This window comes from Neomonachus schauinslandi, chromosome 1 (assembly GCF_002201575.2).
Source record: "Neomonachus schauinslandi chromosome 1, ASM220157v2, whole genome shotgun sequence".
Taxonomy (NCBI): domain Eukaryota; kingdom Metazoa; phylum Chordata; class Mammalia; order Carnivora; family Phocidae; genus Neomonachus; species Neomonachus schauinslandi.
Window position 1 is genome coordinate 195,819,224 of NC_058403.1, and position 25,130 is coordinate 195,844,353.

General features: G+C 59.1%; 1 protein-coding gene across 3 annotated transcripts in view; it reads left to right on the forward strand.

Moving 5' to 3' along the window:
* Nucleotides 1–25,130, forward strand: part of CACNA2D2 (calcium voltage-gated channel auxiliary subunit alpha2delta 2) — a 114,741-nt gene that overhangs the window by 38,647 nt on the left and 50,964 nt on the right. For all 3 annotated transcript variants that reach the window (XM_021686992.1, XM_021686993.1, XM_021686994.1), the window contains exon 2: nt 9,022–9,138. In XM_021686992.1, the coding sequence (XP_021542667.1) occupies nt 9,022–9,138 (117 nt within the window). The remainder of the gene's footprint in view (nt 1–9,021; nt 9,139–25,130) is intronic.

Genomic DNA, 25,130 nt, shown 5'->3' on the forward strand with positions numbered 1-25,130 from the left:
CTGGGAGCCAGCAGGGGCCCCGGATCCGCCTGCAGTTCCATTCACCTCGGGCTCCAGTCCCCCACTCCTGACGCTACCCTGGACTAAATCCAGAGGACAGGGGCCCTAAGAGTCTCCTCTGGTGTCCACATGGCTGGGCCGTGAAACGCTCCCCTGCTCTTCAGGAGCACCTGAGTAGACACAGGCCTGGAGGCTGGAACTGTCAGCGACCCATGCCTTGTGTTTGGGCAACAGGTGTCCCTCTAGTAAGGTCCAGGCCCCCTCCATCCCCACAACCCAGCTGCTTTCTCAGTGAGCGCTTTCCACTGGGGTGTGGACAGCGTCCAGACACCTGGGCACACCCAGAACTAATGGGTGCACGGTACAGGTGGGTGGGGTTGCAGGGGCCCTGGTGCCCCATGGGCCCTAGGATGCTGGGGCTCCAGGTTTCCGGCTCTCCACTCTGTGAGCGCTTTGTCTGGGCTGGGCAGTGGCAGCCGTGGGAGGTTCATGCATCATCTCCGTGAGGTCAGGGCAGATTCTTGGCCGGGAAGGCGTCTCCGTGGCACTGCATCACCCTTTGGAGATACACAGGTGCCCAGTGCCGACATGGGCAGTCAGGGACGTTGGAGTGTGCCCTCCCAGCCCCCATGGACTTGGCCATTTGGCATTGTCACCTCTGTGGCAGCGAGACAGCCCCCTACCCTCTCAGATTCCTTTCTCACCTCCCACCTATCCCCAGACTATTTGCTTGACCACCAAGGGAGCCAGAACCTAGGGGAGAAAGTCACAGACTACAAGCTTTGCATAGGCGCGCAGCTGTGGGAATGCTGCTATCTAGTGATGGCAGCTTGGAGTCCAGCAGCTGTGCAGGGTGTCCACGAGTGAATTCCTGCTCAGCACCCCTGACGTCTGGGCTTGCATGCTTCCTGTGACAGGGAGCTCCCTAGCTATCCAGGCAGTGTTCCCAGGGCTTGGGAGCCTGGAGTGTGGGAAAGTTCTTCCAGTTTCCCCTGAGCTGGAAAATGGCCCTGTCCTCACGGGCGCCATCAGGAACCTCAGAGTTGTGCCCTCAGGAACCTTGGAGAAAGGATTTGTGCTTGGAGCTGGGTGGAGCAATACCCTTCCAGGACTGCTCTCACCTGAAATACATAGGCCTTAACACGGAGGCCTTGTTCCAAGTCAAGTCTGGAATAATGGATGGATAATCAGGATTACCATGGTTTTAAAGTCAGCTTAGAAATTCACGTCTGTTGGGCGCCTGGGTGGCTCAGTTGGTTAAGCGACTGCCTTCGGCTCAGGTCATGATCCTGGAGTCCCGGGATCGAGTCCCGCATCGGGCTCCCTGCTCGGCAGGGAGTCTGCTTCTCCCTCTGACCCTCCTCCCTCTCAGGCTCTCTGTCTCTCATTCTCTCTGTCTCAAATAAATAAATAAAATCTTAAAAATAATAATAATAAAAAGAAAAAGAAAAAGAAATTCACGTCTGTTTCAGAGGCCGAAGACGGACCACACCCAGGAATGGGCCCCCCAAACACAGCCTGTCTTTGTGGCTCAGGCCTTGCCCTGGGGCGCATGCGCGGCCTCACAGAGGTGGGGTCTGCGTGGGGGCAAGTGCAGGGAGGGCCACGCAGACTGGCCCTAGCTCAGCTGGGAGGATTTGGTTTATTGTTTTGTGTTGGGTTTTGTGTCTTTTGAAAAACAAGAGACTGAGCCTTTTTATGACATGGATTTTACAGCGTAACAAGGCAGCGTAATTTCCCATTCTTAGCAGCAAGTGCACTTTTTACACTAATTGCATAATTAGACATAATGTACTAATTGCGGTAATGGATGACAGTCAACTAAACTTTAACTTTAAAAACAGGGAGGCGTTGCTGGGGGTGGCGGCGGGGGCTTTGTGCCCCTGTGAGTTTTTCGAAGGGGAGTGTGCCGGTGAGAGCCCCTAGCTGCTGCCTCTGAGGGGCCGAGGGGTCACTGAGCCACCAGGGCTCTCTTACCTTATGATCTAAGCCACACTGTCCCTCCCCTGAGCCTCCTGGGTATCTACCTCCCTTTCTGCTCAGAATCTGTCCGCCAGCCTCCCTTCTGCCCTTCACAAGCCCCTGTGCTCCTGCTGCTGAGGAGCCCACTGACTTTCCCTCCTCCCAGCCTCTGCACCTGCCACTCCTCCTGCCCACTCCCTTATCCCCCGGCCACCCCCAAGTCCGGCAGACTCCCACCCAGCCTTTCAGGCTCTCCCCTTTCTTTTCCTGGACGGCCCCCTCCCAAGCAGACCAGCCCCATCCCCCCTATCTCCTGCCTACCTCTCCCTGCTGCCACCCCTCTGCCCTTAGCAGTCTGAAGGGACATCTGTCCCCTCTGGATGGTGAGTCCCAGGAGAACAAGGACAAGATCTGGTCCATTTCTGCTGCGCCAGGCTTAAGAGGGCCCCGAAGCCTGTGGCACGAACGTGGCGTGCCCTCATGGAAATGTAAGAATGTGGGGGCGGGGGTGGGGAGGAAGCGGAGCAATTGATGGGCCACCGACCCAGGAGGGCCACATCCTGACCTGCTCCTGGAGGCCAGGCCAGGAGCCCTCCTCCCTGCCCCGACACTGCCTTCACGTTCTCCATTGTAGCCCACACAGGGCCACATTGTCCTGGCCTGGGTGGTGTCTGTGACTTCCTCTAAACGGGGGTTCGTTCCAGGAAATCCCTATTCAGTATGAATGTTAATCATGTGGCAGCCAGCCTCATAATGTACAAACCCTGCTTGTGACATGACACCATAGACAGCTAACTATGGAGCCCACCCACCACAGGATGGTGGCAGGGTGGCATGGCCACATGAGAACTGCCATGACAGCTGGGGAATGTCAGCAGCTGGGGAACATGCGAGCGAGTGGCACGTGATCCCTGCCCGTACACTGGCCGTGTGCTCTGAGGGTCCCTTGCCCTTAACTCTACGTAAGTCCCGCACTGGGTAGGCGAGGGAGGGGCTACACCCCAGCCCCGGGGAGCTGTCGGTCACACACATAGACCAGGGCCTGGCATGTCTCCAAAGCTGGGTTAGGCTTTTTCAGCGCGCACTGTGGGACAGTCCCCCTCGTGCCATCAGGAGCTGGGCTGTGGAGCTCAGCAAAAGCCCAGGAGCCGCAGCCTGTCCTGGATCTGTCCTGCGTGCTCTCAGTGGGAGGGGACCACAGGGCACCCGGCTACTCCCTCCATCCTGTGGTCTTCAGGGGTGATTAGCAGCTATGTCAGTACCCTTGATTTTCCCCACAAAGGCAGAGGAAGGAGTAAGGGCAGAAGCCCCGAGCCCAGCTTTGCCCTGACTGCCTGGGGTCCCTGATCTAATCACTACCAGTCTCCCCCACCTCCTGTCCCAGCTCAGGGTCCCTAAGCCACCATGAGCCCCCTGTCGTCCTACCCAAGGCACAGGTGTATTCCATTCCAGCAGCTGACCTCTGTCTCCAGTCCCCACCCCTGTGGCCTTTCCAGTGCTTGCCCTGTGGGCCAGCCTAGGGGGGCCCAGCCCACCATCTCTGGCCCACTTGCTGCTCTCCCTCCAGCGGCCTGTTGGGCATGAAGTTAGGACCCTCACTAGCGGCTCCTTTTAAGACCATGGACCGGACACTAAGACATGACTGGCATAGAGGGGGCTTATTGGAGAACAGCAAATCCCCTGGGGTCTTATTGTGGGGCTCCGCTTGCACAGTCCTGCCTGTGCCCTGCCCAGTAACCTGGGTGGTGGGAGGGGCCAGGGTGCTGGGGCACCCGGCTAGCGGAACACGCAGCTCGGCCTGAGCCTGTGAGGACACCGCCAGCAGCAGGGCCCAGCCTGTGTCAAATCTTCCTCGTTCCATTTTCTTTCTGATTTAATTTTCCAGAGATTAGGGCCCGTTCACCTTCGCTGCGGGAGAGGAGCCTCACACGAGTCTGTTTTACTCCTAGGGCTGGGTGGTTGGTTAGCTGATCAGGCTGATTCTGCCAGTCCGCCCCTCCTCCCCTCCAGAATGGCTCTCCTGCCTCCCATGGGCCTCAGGCCTTCCGCGTGACCCTGGCCCGCCCCCAAGACCCCCAGCTGATCCCTTGTGCTCCCTTCATCTTCAAGTATGGGAATAAGTGTGGGGAACCCGACTGCACAGAGTGGGACCTGAAGCAAGGGCTTTGGGTCAGACAGATCCAGTTTGAATCTGAGCTCTGCTGTATAACTTCAGCTCTCTGGCCTTCAGTGGCCTGTCCACTAAATGGGCATGAAGAGTCCCTCTTCGGGTTGTCCAGGATCAGTGAGGTCAAGTGTGAAAACATCTGCCCCAGGGTGGCCAGAGCCAGCTCTCGGGGAACAGGGTCGTTCCTGGGGCCTCCATTCTCCCTCTTCCCGACTTTGCCCTCCTCTGCTTCCCCCCCTCGCCTTCCTTTTCCTCTCCTTTTCCCACACCTTCCTCCTCTCCCTGGGCAGGTTGGGTGCTGGCTCAGAGCCCCACTGCCGCCGGCTTTCTGGGACTTGGCAACGTGCCTCTCCAGTCTGACGGGGTGCTGTCCAGGTCACTGGTCCTGGGGCCTGTTGTCTCCTGTGGTGGCTGTCTTTGTTCCCAGGTACCTCAGAACTCGACCCCACTCCTAGTCAGGACTCTTGGGAGCTGTGGGGATGAGGCTGGCTCCATCCGCCCCGTGTGTATCCCTGTGTTTCCTGTCCAAGGTCGCCGTTCTTCCACGTGTCCTCTAGGTTCACCTCCTCTTTAGGTAGAGCCACCCAGGGACGCAGGGGGGCTGGGCAAAGGTTCTGGGGCCTCCACAAGCCCTGGAAATCCTTAGGCCGAAAGGCTGGCTGGAAATGTTGCTTAACTAAAGAATCACTAGAGCTGAGAGAGGGTTGGGGTTGGGGTTGGGGCCAGCACCTGGTGGGGGGGGGGGAACAGGGAGGGAGGTGAGGAGATGAGGGGAGATGGAGGGACAGTTCTCCATAACTGATGGGGGGAGGTGCCCTCAAGGGGAGGAGGCCATAGGTATCTGGTACAAGGGAGGGGAGCCAGGGACTCCTGGGAACGAGGGGCTGCAAGTTGCCTCCTGAATTACTGTCCCTTGGGGTCTCAGCCACCCCCGTTCTCCCTGTTCCCCCACCCCACCCCTCCCCTACATGCTCCCCTGGCTCCAGCCAGCTTGTCTGCTAGTCTGCTGGCCTGTCCCACTACTATTCACCATCTCTGTGGAATGGAGCCCCTGCCTCCCCCTTCCCCATCACGGCTGGTGTCCAACTGCCACAACCTGTAGACCAGCTCCCTGTGCAGTGGTGGGGGCCTCAGAGGCTGCGTTCCTGTGGGAGCTGTTGGGTTTTTCCAATGAGCTTGCTGGGCCAAGGACAGCAGCGGGCGTGCAGTCCTGCTGCGGTGGCTGAGTGTACCCAGTGCCCATGCCCCTGGACCCGGTGTACCCCCAGCCTGTCCGTTGCATCCGAGCTGGCCCCAGGGACCAGAGCTAGAGGCTGGGGCTTTAGGAGAGCCAGCCCTCGGCATGCTGTCTGCCCTGGGCTCTCCCAGGCTTCCTGCTGGGCCTGTAGGTAGAAAGCACCTCCTCAGACAACATCAATGGAGAGATGACCTATCTCCCAGGGCGGGACCATCTGCTGAATTCTATCCCTCAGATCTCCCTGAGACACAGGGCCCGACTCATGGCCCACCCCGGGGGACAGGGGCAGTTGGAACAGGTCCAAGGGAATGTTGAGAGGGGTGAGGCACTTGGGATAGAAGGAACGAGGGCTATTCTGTCTCAGGGGCTCTTTTGGGATTGGGGGACAGGCTTGGCTGGTAGCTTGACCAGCCCCTGCAGTCCTGGGATTTAGCCTTCATCTCCCCGGAAACACCTTCTAGCCCATTTTACTATCTTTGCTCTAGGAAGGATTTAGAAAGTCAGGGAAGGGTGGAAGGGAAGCAGGGACAGCATGAGCAAAAGTGCGGTAGTGGGCATCAGGATGGGCTGGGGACCCAGAAGCCTGCAGGGGCATGCCAGGTCAATGGGCTGGAGAGATCTCAAATGCTGGCACCAGGGCCGAGCAGAGGGGTATCTTAGAGGTCCTTAGGACAGGAAGAAAGTGTGGCAGATAGAGCCCCAGACTCCAAGGGGTAGCACAGCTGCAAGCAGGAATACAAGAGTCAGACCGAGGTCTAGCTGGTCCCAGAGCTCTGCTCTTGAGCATGGAATTGGGCATGTGCATTTGCCAAGGGTCCATTACACAAGGGCCCCATACTTCGGGCGAGTGGGAAGAGAGCTGGCCTTGGCCATACTGTTATCAGTGGCACCTGTGTCTAGTTCCCCCTGTTGTAGCCTCCAGGGCTCAGGCTGAGGTGTTGGAGACAAGGACAGTGTGGCTGGAGAGGGGCTGCCCTGGGAGGCCTGGGAGGAGGGTGGGGCTGGAGGTGGGCCAACCCCAGGCGACCAAAGCTGTCTGCCCAGGAGTGGGAGCCAATGGCTTCGGATCCTTAGTGTGCAGATCCAGCAGGGAGAGTGGAGGCGGGGAGGGACTGTGATTCCTTCTACAGAATTCTGGTGATCCTCAACGATAGCAGTGGCAAGAATAGCGTGGGCTCTTTGCAGTTCTCCCTCAGCCTGCAAAGTGGGGACTGTTGTTCTCTCGTTTAATCCACCAGAAACTGAGGTTCAGAGATGAGGTGACTCTTGGCAGGGTGCCTGCTTTCAAGCCCTTACGCCACCTTTCAGAGCCCTGGGGTATGACCCTGCCACCTGGAAACCCACTCCCTCTGTGGCCCCTGAGCCCTGGCCCAGTCACCATGCCAGTTTGCAAGGGGCACCCTGGACCCAGTGGGGAGGAACTCCCGGGCTCCCGGAGGAGAGTTGTCAGGAGGCTGCTGTGATCAGGGGCTGCCACTGCTATGGACAGCCCTGTTTGGGACACCTGGGAATGACCTTGACAGGGGAGTCATGTGTGGGAACTTCATCCCCTGCCCTGAGAAGCCAGGCAGCTGCGCCCCCTGCTGGTGCAAGTGGGCCAAGGGTGCATTCGGCCGAGGCTTCAGCCAGTGTAGCTGAGATGGGGCCTCAACCAGTGCAGGCCAGCGGCCCATGCTTGGGAAAGGGTGTATTTTTAAAGTCCTGAAACCTGGGGGGCGCAGTCGGTTAAGCGATCGACTCTTGGTTTTAGCTTGGGTTGTGATCTCAGGGTCGTGAGATCAACTCCATGTAGGGCTCCGCACTCAGCGCACAAAATCATCTTGAGATTCTCTCTCCCTCTGCCCCTCCTGCTCATGCTCTCTAAATAAATAAATAAATAAACAAACAAACAAATAAATCTTTAAAGTCCTGAAACCTGGGAATGAGAGGTCTGGGAGGATGGAGGACCTGGCTTTGCCACTCAGAGTCACATAGCCTTGACCCGTCCTTTCTTGTTTCTGAGCTTCAGTTTGCCCTGACAGAGGGCACTGGGCTCCAGGCTCCCCACATTTCCCAGTGACCCCTCCCCCCCCAGGCTCAGGCCCCTGCTTGACCTCGTCTCCATCACCACCTCCCATCTGGGGGCCTCTACCTTGAGGCATGACCCAGGGAGCCCAGGGAGCAGCCTGGCCCTGGTGCCCACTTGGGGCCCCCATCCTCCCTGCCCTGCGTCCGGGTCTCGCGCCTCACCCTCTAATCGCCACTGCTCTGTGGGAAGGAGCGAATTCACCACAAATTATTTTGTTCTGAGAGAAGGACAAAAAGAAAAGCTGGGAGGGATGGGGGGCGGCAGGAGGAGGAGACTGCCTGAGCCGGCTTTGTGTGGTACTTTAACCCTTGGACTGCTGGGCGCAGGCTGGGCGGCAGGGCCGGGGCTCGGGCATTCCTGGTCCCCCACGTCCTCCCCCCTCTGCTACTGGAGGCCTTATCTCCCCCACGTCTCGCTGTCACTCTCCCGACCTTATCTCGCCTGCCTGTCTGTCTTTCATCAGCTGCCTCTCCCACCTCCTTATCTCATCCTCATCACCTCTTCTCTCTGTCTCTCTGCATCCCTCCGTTTCTGCACAGCCCGATGGCACGGCCCCATGGTAGCAGTTCAGTGGTGGCATGTGACCTCGGTGAAGGAGTCAGCTTGGGGAACAGACCTCCTGGGGTCATCTGGACGGACTTAGGCAGGGTTGTACGATGCACACACTCATGCATATACACACACCCAAGACCCTAGCCTGGAACAAAGAGGCCCACTGAACTCGCTTCTGTGACTCACATAGAAGCCCTAGACTTCATCTAGAGGCCCTAATCCCACCCCACCCCCAACACGCAGGCACATGCACGCAGATGGGTGTGTGTTGAGCCATAACACACGCACTCACACATGCAGATGCAGACTGTCAGCTTTACACCCCCACGTGCGCGTGTGCACAGACCCGGTCCCCAAGGAGGAGAGAGGGGCCGATTTGCCCTCCCCACATGCCTTTTTCCCTGGTCACTGCCCCCATCTTCTGTGCCCTGAATGACAGAGGAGCCCCTAGGGGTGCCCGGAGTTCCCACTACAGTTTCTGTAAGTGCCCTGGGGCAGCACCAGCCCAAAGGGGTATGGATGCCTGAGTCCATGAGGGGCGGTGGCTAGGTGTTTCTGATGCACGTGTGGGTGTGTCAGTGTGTGTAGTGAGTGTGACAGTGTCTTCGTGTCATCAGGCTTGTGGTATGCAGTGTGTGCTTATCGGTTCCATCTGCCCCCACACGCACACCCTGCCTCCTCTCCAGCCCACCCTTCCGCGTCTGCTGCTCTCAGCCACTGTGAACTCGTCAGGGGGGTGTTGCTCACGGCTCCTGGAGGAGGAATCACCCCCGAGTCCAGAGATGGCAGTGGCAAGCCCGTCCCACCAACCACAGCCAGGGCAAGCTGTGGAATCTATGACAGGAGCCTTCCTTCAAGTTCAGGAGGGCACTGGCCCAGCCCGCAGACATCCATGCTCTCGTAGTTGGCCAGAGCCAGAGTTGGGGCGGGGCCACGGGCTGGACCGTTCTGGGCAGAGAGGATATGCAAGGGGGGGCTGTGGCATGGGAATGTGGGACCGCCTCAGCCTCACCGCTGGCTTCTGTTTCCTTCTAGATCTACAAGGACAACCGGAATCTGTTTGAGGTGCAGGAGAACGAGCCTCAGAAGTTGGTGGAAAAGGTGGCAGGAGACATTGAGAGCCTGCTGGACAGGAAAGTGCAGGCCCTGAAGGTAGGTGCAGTTGTGCGGGTTGAGGGCAGGCCAGGCGGAGGGGCCCTGCACCGCCCGGGCAGCGTCCCGGCCCGGTGTGAACGCACGTGAATGCAGGCCAGGCCGTCGCTGGCAGAGCAGTGCCCACCTGGATGTGGGCAGCTAGAACAGGAGCAGATGGTTTTATCAGGGGGAGGCTCCATCTGGGGTCTTGGGGGCCTTACGTGGGCATGAAGGTGGGGCACGGGCGGTCTTGGAGTCCTCTGATTCCTCTTTACAGAGGGTGGACTGCAGCTCTGGTGGGAGGGGGTGTGAAGTGGCCCTGAATGCCCCACGGAGCATGCTGGAGCCCTGTGATGCTAGGGGTCGAAGCCCCTGCTCTGCCCATGACCTTGAATGTCTCTCTGCCTCCCTCTGAGTCTAGTCTCCCCCTCTAATCTTGGAGAGGTTTTGCCTATCAGCTCCAGGGTGCTGCCATTCTGTGGGTTGGCAGACCCTGCTAGGCTGCCCTGACCAGCTGTACGAAGCCAGCAGACCCCACCCCAGGGAGTGCAGGTGCGGGGCGTGGGGGTGGGGCTTCTGGAGCTGCAAGGTGCCCTGGGGGGTTGTGCAGTAAATGAGGGACAGTGCCCAAGCTGCCCCCGGTTCAGAGGCACGGCTGCCTCGGCCCCAACCCCAGCCTGTGCCAAAAAGAGGAGTCCGGTCAAAAGGAAAGAAGTAGTGATACGCATGACATGGATGAACTTGAAAACATTCTACTAAGTGGAAGAAGCTAGCCACAAAAGACCACCTATTGTGTGATCCCATTTCTGTGAAATGTCCAGAATAGGCAAATCCATAGAAATGGGAAGTACATTAGTGGTTGCCTAGGGCTGAAAGGGAGGGGGGAAGGGAGGGGGATAAGGAGTGTCTGCTAATGGGTACAGGGTTCCTTTTAGGGGTGATGAAAATATTCTAAAATTAGATTGTGGTGATGGTTGCACAACTCGAATGTGCTAAAAAAAAAAAAACCCACAACACTGAATTATATACTTTATGTGGGTAAATTCTATAGTATGTGAATTGTGTCTCAGTGAAACTAGTTACAAAAAAGGATGAGCAAGTCCACACAAGCCGTACCCGGGCTCAGGCCAGGGACCTGGCTGGGTCAGATCAGGGCAGTCACCTAGCCTAAACACCCACCACTTCTAGGCCCCAGGAGAGAACTAGGACCCCCTTCCCCAGGAGCTGGGCCCTGCTGTCCCCCTGGGGTCCCCTTCTCATCCTGTGTGACCTGGAATCATAGACTAGGGAGAGACTGGCCTCCTGGGACCAGAGGCCCAGAGGCGTGGACCCTGAGGGCTTCCCACCCAGTGTGGATCCAGACGACCCAGAGCTGGGCTCAGTCCAGCCCAGCCTGACTTTCAGGATCTCCTGGTCACAGGTGGGCAGACAATTAGAGAAAGGACCTGCCATGGGAAGGAGGCAAAGCCCAGCCTTTAGCTGGGACAGCAGTCCCTGGGGGGTCCAAGAGTGTCTCCCGTGATGGTGAGAAACACTCTGCTGCCCCATCCACCCAGCACATCATGTCCCCTCCTTGCTTTTCCTAGGACTGGGCCTGACCTGGGTGCTCTCCCCCCCTTCCTTTCTCTCTTTGTCGCTATCTGTCCCATTCATTCCAGATCCTCATTCGCCCACTACTTCCTTGCTTTGCTCCACTTTACAAAGTGCAGGCCTCCAGCCCTGAACGTGAGTTGAAACCTTCTGATAAATTTGGGAAGAGGCATCCTTTGGGCCTTCAGGTCTGCTGCCCACCCCAGCTTTAGGACCAGTCATCTCAGTGAGGGGTGCTGAGTGGTGACAATGACAGATGCCTGACCTGCCCTCCACACGTGGAGCCCCCTGCCCATCCTCTCTGGGCACTACAGTGCTGGGGTCCCTCCCCAAGCTCCTCTACCCGCACTCCTAGACAACTAATCCACCTTGACAGCTTGGCAGGGAGGGGAGAGCCCAAGGCCTGGGTTCTGATCCCAACCCTCTACCTGCACCCCCCATGCTATACCCTGCCCCATGAGGCAGGGCAGATGGCTTTCTCCTTCCCCCCGCATTTGCAGCCTCGCCCATGGCCTGGTCCACCGTTGGCGCCAAATACAAATTACTCTCAACAGAAGAATGATGGAAAGAGCACTCGCTGATTGGGCACTCACCACGTGCGTGTCTGTCACAGGCCACTCCCACAGCAGCCGTGTGAGGGAGGCCCACTCCACAGAGGGGAGGGACACTGAGACTCGGACGTGCCTCAGGCCAGGATGTGAACCCAGGTCACTCTGATGCGAGGCCAGGCCCTTGACTCCCCACGTGATTCCCGAGGTAGGCGCAGAGCCCACAGCCCTTGCCTTCCCAGCGCCCTGCTGGCCCACAAGCTTCCCCCTGCTGCAGCGCCTCTGGCTCTCAGCCCACAGGATGCTTCTGTCCATATCCCCAGAGGAAGCAGAGGACAACCATCCTTCCCCCTGCCTTGGTCCTAATTGTTCAGGATGAGCTTTGGTCTTAATTGTGTTTTAAATTTGCTTTTAATCAAGTTCTGGCCCTTCTCTCCTTTCCCACATTTGTTTGCAGCCTGAGTGCATATGGAGGGCGGGATGTGGGGGGCTGGACCCCTCACCCCCCACTCCATTGTTCCTCTCTCCCTGGACCCCATCCAGTAATCCAATTTAAATCCTCTTGCTCTGGTCTGGAATTTTAATTTGGGGCTTGCAAAGAGGGATCTGAGCAATGCAGGACGGAAGTTCATGGTCTCATTTAATCAGGGACAATCAGATGTTTGTTTCGAGTTTCTCCGAGCTGCACAAGGTGATTTATGGGGCCAAGAGTCAGGCAGCAGTAGGCCAGGTCAGGGGCCTTGCAGCACAAGCAGCCAGCATTCCCAAGTCCAGGAAACCTGCTGGGCCTCAGCTTTGGACACACAGAGGGGAGCTGTCTTGTGACTTATACTGCCCAGGGAGAGGGGTTCTCTGAGCCAGGGCCCACTTTCTAAGGGTCCTGAGTCCCAGGAGTGGGGGAGGGGAGGTGCCTGAGTTCTTACAGCACAGTGGAGGCAGAGAGGGACCCAAATCAGGACTCTGCTGTGCTCCCTGCTGGGCCCTTGACCCACAGCCCCTCCCTCGGAAAGGTCCTTTCTTCCTGGTTGTCCTTCTTCCTCCACGAGTCATCCAGCTGTCTAACGGCCTGCTGCATGCCCGCCGGTGCTGGGGGGACAGGGGGAGAGCAGGCACAGGGCCCCTCATAGAGCACTCGGTCTAGTCCCGTCCCAGGCCTTAGTATCCTCCTCTGTAAAATAGGGACATGAAACCATCCCTGCCCAGCACTTTTGGTCTCACAGCTCCAGGAGCCATCGTTTATAAAGGCCACAAAGAAAAACCAGTGTCCCCAAAGCCTGTGCCACCATCCCTGGGCACCTCTGCTGTGTGGCTTAGGGGAGAGGCCGCAGGAGGAGACACAGCCTTGAGGAGGTGAGGCGTGACCCCAGGGCAGGGGGTTCCAGCCTCCTCTCAGGAGTGAGGCTGTGGCCACTGTGGCTTAGTTGTCTCGGTTCCCAGAGAATGGGAAGCCCAAGGCCAGAGCACTGAGGGACATGCACGTGGCTAGACGCCTGCTCTTGGGGAGACCCTCCTACCTCCAACTTTAAACAAGCCAGAGACCATGGAGAGGCCTGGTTTTGGGGATCCAGGATCTAGAGACCCTGGCCCTTAAGCTCTGCCCTTCCTACGTGCCATGTTCCCCATGCTCCACCTCAGGTACCTCCCATTGTCCCCAGGGCCAAGACCTTTCCAGATGCTGTGCTTTTGTACCTTTGTCTTCATGCAGTGTTTTTAAAACTGCTGGGCGCCTGGGTGGCTCAGTTGGTTAAGCGACTGCCTTCGGCTCAGGTCATGATCCTGGAGTCCCTGGATCGAGTCCCGCATCGGGCTCCCTGCTCGGCAGGGAGTCTGCTTCTCCCTCTGACCCTCCCCCCTCTCATGTGCTCTCTCTCATTCTCTCTCTCTCAAATAAATAAATAAAATCTTTAAAATAAATAAATAAATAAAACTGCTTGAACATTGGAGTCACTTGAGGAGCTTTTAAATCGTGATGCCCAGGCCCCAACCCAAACCAAATACCTCAGATTCCCCAGGGGTGGGCCTGGGCTTCAATATTTTTCAGTGCTCCTCAGATGATTCTGCGTAGATTCAGAGGTCAGAACATTTCCCTTAAAATGGGCAAAAATAATTCCCTCCCTTGGTTATTGGCCTCTTTCTTAGGGCCTGCCAAGTGCCCAGCCTAAGATTTGCCAGAACACTCCAGATCTCTCCAGATCCTCTCTACAACCCAAGGGTATCTTATCCCCATTTTACATTTGAGGAAATTGAGCCCCAGAGAGGTTTAAGCCACTGGCCCCAGGTCTCACACCAAACTCAGGCTTTAGATCTGGGCAGTTGAGCTTCAGACCCCACAGACTGTCCCCCAGTGCCACTCTGCTCTGTGCTATCACATGGCATAGACTGTTTGCAGGGGGGGCAGGGCTGAGGGAAGAAGGGATGGGGCTCTGGCCTCCTCTGACAGAGGCTTGCTCTGAGATGACCTACTGACCTTGGGCAAGTCCCTGCCCCCATAGGTTCTTCCTTGGGCAGTGGAGACAGACACTGAGCACCCCTCCCAGCCCAGCCCCGTGAGGCCCAGATGGATGGGACAGGGGGCGGTGCAGCTGCAGCCTTGGATCTGGGGGGGGGCTCCAGTGGGCAGCATTCCCACCCTCCATCGCCTCTCTGGAGAGCGAGCATCATTTAAAGAGTAAAATTAAAAACCCTTCTGCACACAGCCGCCCTGCTTTCGCTGCTAATGGCCACTTAACCCAATTAAACTGGTGCATTGTTGGGAGTGTGGCCAGATCTGTTCAGGAACTGGGCTCAGGGCTGGGTGCTCAGAGGAACAGGAGGAATGAGCCAGGGAGGGGGCTGAGGAGTCCCCCTGAGCTGTGGGGCGGACCACCCCCCTATCAGGAGGGAGCGCGTTGCACCTAGCTCCCGCTCATTTGCTTCTTTCTTTCATCGAAGGGAGGGTTCCTCAGTGTCGGCACGACTGACATTTTGAGCAGGATAATTCTTTGTTGTGGGGGCTGCTGTGTGCGTTGTAGGATGCTGAGCAGCATCCTTGCCCTCTACCCACTAGATGCCGGGAGAACACCACTCCCTGAGCTGTAACAACCAAAAATGTCTCCAAATCATGCCAAATGTCCCCTGGGGGCAAAGCCCTACCACAACCCCGGTTGAGAGCCACTGGTCTAATGGGAGAGATGCAGCCCATGGAGAATAGAAGGCCCAGAAGCAGGGGACATGGGGACCTCAGAGAGGTGCAGATGGAACGGGGTAGCCCCAGCAGGAGGAAGATCCCTTCAGCTTAAGAGGGTACAAGTGAGCTTGGGGCTGCCTGGAGGAGGCAGCAAGGATTTGGGGGAGGGGGGCATTCTGCGCTGAGACAGCTAGAGGCCGGTTCAGACCTAGATCCACACATGCACCGATCGCTGGGGGTCAGATGAGCAGATCAGCCCTAAAGGGAGAAGGCCTGGAGGAGGCCTGGCCCAGAGTGGGAGCCTCGGGAACATTCATAGAACAAGCGCAAGGACCATGGCTCTGTTTTCTGGCTGGAGGTCAGCCGCTGGGATCCGACTGCAGACTGGGGAAGCTCTAAAAGGCACCGTCATGGAGGACGACAGGACAGAGGATTCTGTAGCGTGGGCTGCCTCCGCCCACCCTTCTCGGCACAATTAAAAGGTGTTTATGTGGGGCCGGCGGTGGCTTCTGCCTCCCCTGCATTACGAACATTAAGAGATCTTGACCCTTCCACTTTCCCACTCTTGAAAGGAGGCTCAGGCACGTGGAGCCGATTAGGCGCACGCGTGGGCACCAGGGGCCTGAGCAGCCTGTTCTCCCGGATTGCGACGTTTACAGCTGATTATTCTCCCCTCACCCAGACAGCACTGCTCCTTCCTGGCAAGGGGCCAGTGCCACCCAGAGGAGCCACCTGGGGCCCCCAGGGATGGGCGGAGCGCTGAATGAGTGAATGGGCTCCTTGTGTGGGAACCCTTGGGGACCCCCACCTCCCACAGGGAGGCAGTCAGAGAGCCGGCCAGCAAGGAAACAAGGGCGGGGACCCGTCGGGAGAGATGAGGCAGCGTGCGGTGGCAGAGAGGGACCACTCAGGAACAGGGCTTAGTGGGAGCTCCTCTGAGGAGGTGACCTGAACATGTGCGGGAGGGAAGGTGAGCTGCTGTGCGCTCCCCACACACACCCACGGGTCCTGGGAGTCAGCATGAGGCTTGGGCCAAGGCACGCTGCTCCCAGCAACTGGTGGAAGTGTTCATGGGGACGGCCTCGCCTGTCCGCGTCCCCACCAGCTGGCCAAGACCCCCGAGGCCTCTTGAAGGCCTCCAGGCTCAGCTGGCCTCCCGGGGAATGAAGAGGGAGAAGGCGCAGGTAGGGTGTGGCCACAGGATCCTCAGGGGAAGCGTCGTTCCTCCCCTTCTCCTACCTGCCCTATAGCTGGTGGTGGTCAGATGAGGGCCTGGCTCGGCCTGTCAGGCCTCAGGAAAGGCTGAGCTGTGTGTTTGGGCTGGGCTTTCCTGGTCCCTGGGATTGCCCTTGTAGAGCAGGCCCCTCTCCTGGCTCCTCCTCCAAGGTATAGTGGCCTCGAGAAGGGTCAGAAGAGCTGTGGTCATTCCCCAGCATCTGCTAGCCAAAGGGTCTGGGGGCCTGGGGTGCAACACCCCCTGAAGTCCACAGAGCCTGATGGGTCAGCCTTACACCCACCCGCCCTGCTGCTGAGCTCTCCCTCGTGGCTGCAGGTCAGAGGAAACTAAAGGGCCATTGTCACACCAGGAAGCTCAGCATCCTGTTTGCCCTGACCAGCATGAACCGCCTCCTGTGGGGACACCTTCGCCGAGGCACCCCAGGCCCAGATCTCCCTCCAAAAGGGGGTGTCAGCCTCGCCTGCCCAGTGGCCCTGCTCATGAGGCCAGGTGCATCCCCAGAGCGCTGTTCAGCCTCTCTGTGATTCACCTGCTCACTTGGTCATTCAGCAGACTTGCCCGCTGCCCTGGCCCTAGGTGTGGAGCCAGCCTCCACTCACTGTAGAGCAGAATTACCGTTTTACAGATGAGGAAACAGAGGTGCAGAGACAATGCGAGCCCCGGCTACTGCGTGGCTAAAACAGGGTCACGATTCCCCCTGCTCACCCTGGCTCCTGAGCCTGTGTGCCTGCCCCTCCCAGAGCTCCCGAGGATTGGGAGGAAGCCGAGCCACGCTGGCTGGGGCAAAGAGGAAGCCCCAGGTTGGGGAAGGAGACGAGGCTCTGCCCATCAGAGGGCAGAGCACAAACAAGGGCCTCCGGGCAAGACCTCGGTTGGGGGACACAGGACAGCTATAGAGGGTCGCTGGGGTGAAGAGGCCCACGAATGCAGGCTGGAAGCCACTGCCCTGAGTTCCCTTCTTGCTGCCTCTGCACCCTGACCACCACAGGAGGGGGAATCTGGGCCATGGAGGTAGGGGGTCAGCCAGATGCAGACGCACTGGATTCCACTCCCCAGAGAAGCCTGCACTGAGGGGGGATCCTCTCCTGCTTCTGCCCCCCTCCTTGGGGGTCCTAGCTGGCCACGTGGGGCAGATGCTGGGGTTTAGGAGGAAAAGGGCCTGTGGATGCCACAGGGACAAACCATTCTAATTCAGGATCAGAGAAGTGAGAAATTTAATTGAGTTTTAATAACTTCTGGCCCTTTGTTCTGAAATCCTCAAGTACGAGGGCTGGGGGAGGGAGAGTGCATCTAAGGCATGGCGAGCCCGTGGCCCAGCTAGTCCCCGTCCTCTTGGACCCCAGACTTGGAGGAGACCCACAAGCTACGCGGTCCTAGTGTGCAGAACAGCTGACATGGGAGGGGCAAGTCTAAGGAGACAGCCTGGAGGTGGTGGCGCTTGAGCTGGTGAAAGCTCCAGAGGTGGAGAAGGGAAGAAGGAAGGCACCAAGCCTGGCCTAACGACGAGAGTGAGCGGAAGCGAGTCAGGCTGAGTCCGCTGGAGCGTTGTGAGCTGGGAAGGGAGCCCAGCAGGCACAGCCTGTGCATCACTGTTTCCACTGGAGGGGAGAGGGGATGGAGAGGTGACGGGGGGGCAGGGCTCACCCCCTGAGTTCTGGGGTGGTAGCTGCACATCTGTAAGCATGGCCCCTTCACGGTGCAGCAGCCCTGGGAGCGGCCAGTTACTTATGTCACCCCGTTTTCTATAGCTTATAATACATAGGAACCCATGCCTCCGCTTTGGCAGTGAGTACCTATGTGGGAAGTGAGCCGGCTCACAGGGCTGCCGGCAGGGAGGGCCTGGTGCCTTGGGCCCAGCACAGGGGCGGCAAGGCCCTCTGAGGTCCCTCGGTAGTCCTTCCAGACACAGCAGAGGGCTGGACTAGCTCCTGGTGCCATGGTGACCCTGGGCGGGGTCCCCTGAGGTCTTCCTGTAGGAGGTCAGCTGATCCTGGCTGGCTCATTGTGTCATGGGGTACCAGGTACCTCAGGAGCCCTTTGCTTCCTTCAGCCTCTATTTACCATGCTGAGCACCTGCTGTATACAAGCACCATACTAGATCACCAGGTACAGAGATGGGGGAATAGACCTCTGGGCCCCTCCCTCGAGGAGTGCAGTCTGCCGAAGGTGACAGTGATGTGACCCATGCCACGAAGTGTGGAGCCAGGGTGGTAGGCCCGTGGACACTGACCAGGCCTAGGGGACCTGGGGTGGGGGTGCGGGGGTTGCTGGAGATGTAGCCAGGCAGAGGAAGAGGCTCCAAGTCAGAGGGCGCAGCGGAGTACAGCCCAGAGGTAGAGAGGGTGCACGCGTGTCTCCTGCTGAGGCCTCTGCATGGTGCGGCGAGGGAGAATCTTGCCTAGTGGCTCGGCTCTGCAGAGCATGCGCACAGATGCCGTGAGGTGGGTCCTGGGGCAGAGGCCTGCATGGCTGTGCCCAGGGCAGTCACCATTCCTTTCAGTCTGGTGGAAACCTCGCCTAGTGACCACAGCCTGCACAGTCCTGACCCTCCATTGCTGCCAAAAGAACCTCTGGCCATGAGTCCCCCAGAAAGATGCAGCATGGCTCATGACACGCACGATCAGGCCCAGAGCAGAAGGTGGCCGAGAATCAGAGGCCACTGCTGCGCGGCAGCCCCCACTCTGCCCTTGAGTAGCACACCGAGCCCTTGGCAAATCTCACTTTCTCTGGGCCTCAGTTTCCCTGCCCGTACAATAGGAACAGCAAGCATGGCCTCACAGATCTGTCATGAGAGTTTATGCCCAGGCCTTGGTAACGCCGATTCCAGAAAGGATGCACATGGGATGGGCCCCGTGGACAAGACTGGTCTGTGCCCCGCATGGGACCAGCCCTGGACTGTCAGCCTTTGTGCCGACCCTCCCTTTTCTGGATGCCTCATCAAGGGCCTGTCCCTAGCTTCCACTTCTGGGGACCACACTGTCCAAGCTGCTTAACGCTTCCTGCCTCCTGGCACAGGCCTTGGGTCCCTTGTTTGAGAGGCTGGTCACGGTTGTCAGGCCCTTTGTTCCAGCCTTCCTGTGTTTGCCCACTCTGTGCCTCGGCGAATGGGAGTCGAAGCATGTTTGCTGTGTCAACACCAGCTGGAGCCGAGGGGATGAGGCCCTATCCACCAGCTTCCCAGGTGCCTTGGGTTCAGCCCCCTCCTTGGGTGGTTGGCGTTGGTGGGCAAGCGGACAGCTCCCCACCTATGACCCACCCATTCACCCACAGGACTGCTGGGCCTCGGCTGGGCAGGTATGGGGAACCAGCAAGGGCAGCCCCGGGCAGGGAGCAGGACTAGGAGGGACTAGTGCTGTCTGCCCTGGGCTTAACTCGGGAAATTCCTGGCAAAGGCCGACTTCAGGGCTTTCCCACCCTCTATGCAGAATTCCTCCCCAGGCCCAGCTCCGCCCCTCTCATCCCCCTTCGTGTTCCTCGTCATCGGATCCAGCAGCAGTCAGGCAAATGGACAGATGGATAGACAGGCACGGAGACAGGGTCAGGGCAGGGGATCGAGAAGAGTCCACCTGGCAGGACTGCCAAGTGTTTTGTCTGAGCTGAGACTTGGCCAGCTCTTAGACATGTGTGTGCTATGTGGTTATCACCGTTACAAGTCAGGGACGTGGGCCACAGGGAAGAGCCCTGGACACTTGACCTCACTTTGCGCTTTCCCGAAAGGGTCCCAGTTACGTGGAAGCACAGAGCAGTAGTGCTAAGGCTGAGGCTGAGGCTGGAGGGAAGGAGGGGGTTGGCCTCTCAGAAGGTGGGGAAGAGCATTCTGAGAAAGAGGACAGCGTGGAGGGGCCCTGTGGGTCGGAGTGGGGCTCAGGCAGAGTCCTGTATGGTTGCTGGGTTAGAACGGGAGGGGGAGCAGGTTGAACCCTCCAAGTTCTGGGTTGGGGTAGGGGCGTGGGTGAAGGTGGCACTTACGGGGACAGGGGGCCTTGGACAGGAGTAGGCTGTGGAGTGAGAAGGCTGAACCTCCAGGGACCAATGGGGATTGTCAGCAAGTTGGCAGCACTTCCTGCCTGCCCCCACCTTCCTTCCTCAGGTGTTTGCTGACCCCTCCCCAGAGGGAAGCCAGGTGAGGGTGGTGTGCCGCCGTGGTGTGCAGTGCTCACGCTCTTAGGGGGCACGAGGAGCGGCCTTCCCCCAGACCCGCTCACACCGTAGTGTCCCTGGGCAAGTTTAGCATCAGTACGCATTCCTGCCTGGAGTCCTGAGGGGCTCTAAGGTCTTCTGAGCTTGCATCTTGGACCTTTGACTCTGGTCACTGGGGGCCTCGGGGCCCTGCTAGGGGCTGGTTTTTAGACATGGGCTTTGGGGGGTGGATCCCAGAGCATCTTCCTGTGCACCCATAGTACCAAGGGCTGAAGAATTAGAGTAGGCACCGTGGGGTGGGTGGAGCAGTCTGGGCCAAAGTGCCCCCACATCCCTCGGTGGGGAGGGTCCTGACCCCATGGGCCAGCAGAAGAGCCATGGGCATTTAAACAGAGAAAATGGACCTATCCGTGCTCTGCCCACAGCAGGGACAGCCCAGTTTGTGACAGCTACAGCTGAACTGTCCTCCGTCTTGGCTGTTCGTGCGTGGGACCCCCGCCCCAAGGGCAGCCCTGACCCCGAGATACGAGCTTGCAGGGGATGGGGTGTGGGGGCCGTGGGGGAGAGTGTGGCCATTCTTCCTTCTCCTGGGCACACGTGTGTATGTAGCCCGCGGCGGTGTCTAGACATGGGCATGTGTGTCCTCATGTGCGGGCACACACCCACATGTTTCCCTGCGCTTGTGGCTCTCCCGTGGCCCAGGATTGAGCTGCGTGACTGTGGCCTGAGTGACAGGGCTGTGGCCCCACCATCTCCCAGGGGTGGCAGTGACCTTTCCCCATTACCCACGTGCATACCTGTGCCTCCTTTTATCAAATAGTCTGCTAATCTCATCTCCTTGTGTGACTGCCATGTAATTAGCTCATTTTGCAAAATATTCCATCTGTCTTATCCCCGCCCCCCCGCCTCTTCCTTTTCCCAGGAAAGGGTAGGCAGGGATGGGGTTGAGGAAGATTCCTAGGGATGAGTCTACCTTACAGGCCGGCCCTGACCAGCCCCCCGCTCACACACGGGGCCCCCCAAGCACACGCCCTGGTACATGCACAGGCCGCCTTAACACACATCCTGGCCCCAGGACCTGGTGAGCAGATGGAGGTCAGTGGGCTGAGGGTGTCCACGCCCTCCCTCCGTCAGGAAGAAGGGATGGCGCAGGGCTGACCGAGCCCTGCTCTGGAAGCACCCTCCGCGCACCTGCTCACACGCAGGGACTGCTCAGGCCCAGGCTGCGCTGAGACTAATGAGCTACTAAGTGGAGTTGGCCCTGGTTGGCATGTGTATGGCAGGCAGGCTGGGGGTGAGGGGGCAGATTGAGGAATGCCTCCACTCGTAGGCGTGGCCATGCATGGATGGGCTGAGCCAGGTGTGCAGCCAGGACCTGGTTTAGAGGCATCCCGGTGGTCCTCATTATCACCTGTCTGCCGCCACCCACTGGACAAGGTGCCACAATGGTTAGGCTGCCCTGGCCCCCCATACCATCCCACCCCCCTGCCCCAACCAGGGTCTGGTGTAGCTGTGAGGTGGGGGCTACTTGGGACAGTGACTGTGGACAGGGCAGATATGGAGCCTCCCAGTAGGGTCACCTGTGGCCCCGGCCTTGGCCCTGACCAAGCGTGACAGTCCCAGCCAGGGGCACCAGGAACGTCTGCCTCTGGCAGTGGGGCCAGGCAGAAGGGACAGCGCGGGACTTTGAGCTGTTTTAGCCTCAGAGATTGGTGCTGCTCCCATCCAGCCATCACTGCCGAGCCCCCACCCCCACCTCCCCCACCCATTCCCGGGATGGGAGACCAGGGGCTGCCGAGGCCTCCTCTGCACGGAGAGCCCTTGGCAGCTCAGAGCCGGCTGTGGCCATGGCCCCGGGCAGCTGCAAGGATTGGGCTCGAGCCCTCGGCTGGCGTGGCCTACTTTCTCTCGACCCCCCCCACTGCCCCCACTGTCTCCCCACCTTCTCTTGCTTCGACTCCCTCAGGACGTGAATTCTCTTAAACTTTTAATTAAAAACATTCTCCTTTTTCCCCCCAAGGTTTGCTTCCCTGTGATTTTCCTCATAGAAGGAGAAATGGGGAGAAGGGGACGGCAGGCCAGGAGTGGAGGTCAGGCCTTCCCAAGCCTCCCTAGGGAACCCGAGGGAGCCAGAGCCTGGCCCGGAAGAGGCTTCGGGCTGCCCCCCCCCCCGCCCTGTATCACCCTCCCTGGCTTCCTGGCTGTTGAGGGAGGCATTTCTGAGGGCTCTGGCCCTGGATGCCGCTGCCATATTTGAGGAATGGGCCAGCCGAGGGCCTGCACACATTCCCACCATGCCCTGTGTGCTCACTCAAGATTTCCACAGCACGTGCCCATTTCCACTGAGTGAAAGGGGCCCTGCCTTCCCGAGAGAGTGCTGTCTGCTCCAGCGGCCTCAGGGTCACCCCCGAGTCCGGACCGTGGATCACAGCTTGGAGAAGCGTTCCCAGGGTTACTCGTCAGGCACGATGCAGCCCAGGGTTGGTGTCATGGGCCTCGAGGTCACCGACTAGGTCACAGATACTTCACATGTACAATTCCCAACTCAGCTCAGGGGCACAAGGTCAGGTTCGGCCTCACAAGATCGTGGCCCTGGGAATGCTGGGGACACAGGTCCTTGATGCCAGGAAATCAGAACAGCTTCTCTAATTATGGGGCTGGAGGGGGCTGGCCCAGTGCCCTTCCCCCAAGCAGTGGCACATTAGCCTATCCCTGACTCTGGAGGGAAATGCCGCCATGTCCTCAGGTTCCCATTCCAGAGTTGGAGCCCACCAGATGTCTGGAAGTTCTTCCTTGTGTCAAACCATGATCCCTCTTGCTGAAGCCTAAGCCTTGGTTCCACCTCTAGAGAATTTTGGCACACACTTCCACGCCCATAAGCCCTCCTGTGGCCCAGGAGACAGGAATGGAATGTCCCCCCCCCCCCGCCCCCGTGTTCCTGTCTCTTCCTCCATTCCTCTACAGGCTGAGTACCTTCATCTGAAGGCTTCCAAGCCAGCCCGGGAAGCCCCCCACAAACTCAGACTCATCCAGGCATATCCCCTTGTCCCATTCTGAGATGCCCCCACCACGGGTTGTACCTCTCCCATCCCTAAGGGCCAGGCCCCCTCCAAGCCCCCAGAGGCTCAGGACTCAAGACTGCAGTCAGGCCTGAGCCCAGGGGAAGAACAGAGACATCGCCAGCAAAGCCCGCGTCTCCATGGGGCCCAGCCCCTTACCCCTTGCCTTGTTCTCCCTGTCCAGCCTGCAGCATGGACAGGGGACATGGCTGGCCCTCATGGGAGCATCAGGATGCCCCAGAGAAGGGGATGCAATGGGGACATGAGCCCCGAGGGGCTAGAACAGAGGTTCCCCCACCACTCACCTCCTGGGCTGCCCTTAGCACCCCTCCTGACATACTGCATGTGTCCCACTCCGCAGGCCTAGAGGCCGCCCTGCCTGGCCCTGGGAGCACTCAGGGAGACATCCCCACAGAGGCTGGTGGGCTGTGCCGCGATTTGGCTGAGGAATTGGCCAGGAGGAGGGGCAGGCCAGGCCAGAAAGGACCACAGCACAAACCAGGTATGAAGAGGCCAAGGGCAGGGGCTGGCTTGAGGTAGAGGCAGGGCATGGCCAAGGTGGGAATGGCAGTGGGAGGCCTTGGGCACCCAGCACAGGGATTTAGGCCCCCGGCATTGGAAGCCCCGGCCACCTCTTGAGTAAGGCAGGGATAGTCCTTTTACAACATACATTGAGCACCTACTTGCCAGTGCCTGGGTGGTGGCCTGGCCCCACCGCCAGGCAGTGCCTACTGGCGTGGCTGATGCGCCGTGGCTCTGGGGGTGTCAGAGTGGCGGTGACCGTAGGGGAGGAGCCTGGGCCTTCCCCACAGGCCGAGGGTGCAGCCTCTTCCGATAGGAGCAGAAGTATGGTCCCGCCTCTCACGGCGCTGCCCTCGCCTCTGGGCTCGCTCTTCGTTCTGCCACGGGGCCCATTGGTTTCCAAAGCTGATAATAGGCAGGGGTGGGGGACTCCTCCTCCCACTGCAGCACATCTCGGTGCTCCCCGAACCCCATCCTCTCAGCCTCCACCAATCCCTTCATTTCCCAAGTACACACCGAATGTCCGGCTGCTTGCTAAGGATTCCAGTGACAAAAGCAGACATGGTCCTGCCTTCTGGGACCTTGTGGTCCAGATGGGAGGCAGAGGGTAGACAGGTAATGTGAGCATGTGTAATGGGGTGTCAGAGGGGTGTCAGAAGACAGTCCCACCAGGGAGGCAAGGAGCGTGAGTCGGCACCCACACACACATATTCCCAAGTGCAAACTCAGAGCCTGAGCAGGGCTGAAGGCAGTGAGAAGGTGTCGGCTCAAGGTCAAGCCCCATCCCCCGACCTGGGACACAGCTTCCTGAGCATCTGTGGGGTCTCCTTCCCACAGCCCAGCCCCCTGGCTCCTGCCAGGAAGCTGAGGAAACAGGAGCCTCCCTTAGACAGCAGACACCTGCCTGTGCCCCAAACGCTGCCTCCAGGCAGGTGGTGGGAGATGCACGGTCGGCCCAGCCGGCATCTTCCTGGGTTGCCCAGCACCAGGCCACCCTGAGCAGCTGCTGGTGTCAGCAGAGGAGAACCCCAACGGCCCTTTAGAATTCCCAGGAAGGGTGATGGGGCCCACCTGAGACCAAAACACAAGTGGAGTATGTATCTGTTCGTGGGAGGTTGTCAGTATGGCTGGGATGCGCCCGGTATGCATGGCTGGGATGGTGCTGGATGGATATGCATGCCTGTGTGTATGGCTGAGGGGCAGGCCAGGGCTCTCCATGATGGGGCCTGCATGCACGGGTGTATGTGGGAGACACGTGGGGTATGTGCTGGAAGAGTCTGAAGAGCTGGGGTGGGAAGGGGGGGAGAGCTCTACCACCTCAGGGTCCCTGCTGCCCAGCATGGCCCATCTCACTCACAGGCCCTCATGTGGGCTTCAGGCAGCCACAGACATGCATATGTGCAAAGGCCGTGTGCTCCCAGCCCATCCCCCACTCTGCAGCCACAGCAGCACGCCCACGCCCACACCCCCACACGAATGGCTACAGATGGACATGCACACGTACCTGCAGGTAATTCCCGTGTGTGTGTGCAGCCCGGCCCGTGCACCCGCAGATGAGTGCACCTGTGTGTCCCAGGTAGACACCCCTGCCTGGAAACCCCTCGTCACAGCTGTCTTCATCCCTCTGTCCATTCACTGCCCCACTGCACCTAGAGGAGGATATCTCTGTTTTACAGACCGGCAGGTTGAGGTGCAGAAAGGAAAAGGGCCAAGACCGCTGGATGGCTCCAGCTGGGGCCCAAGCCTCC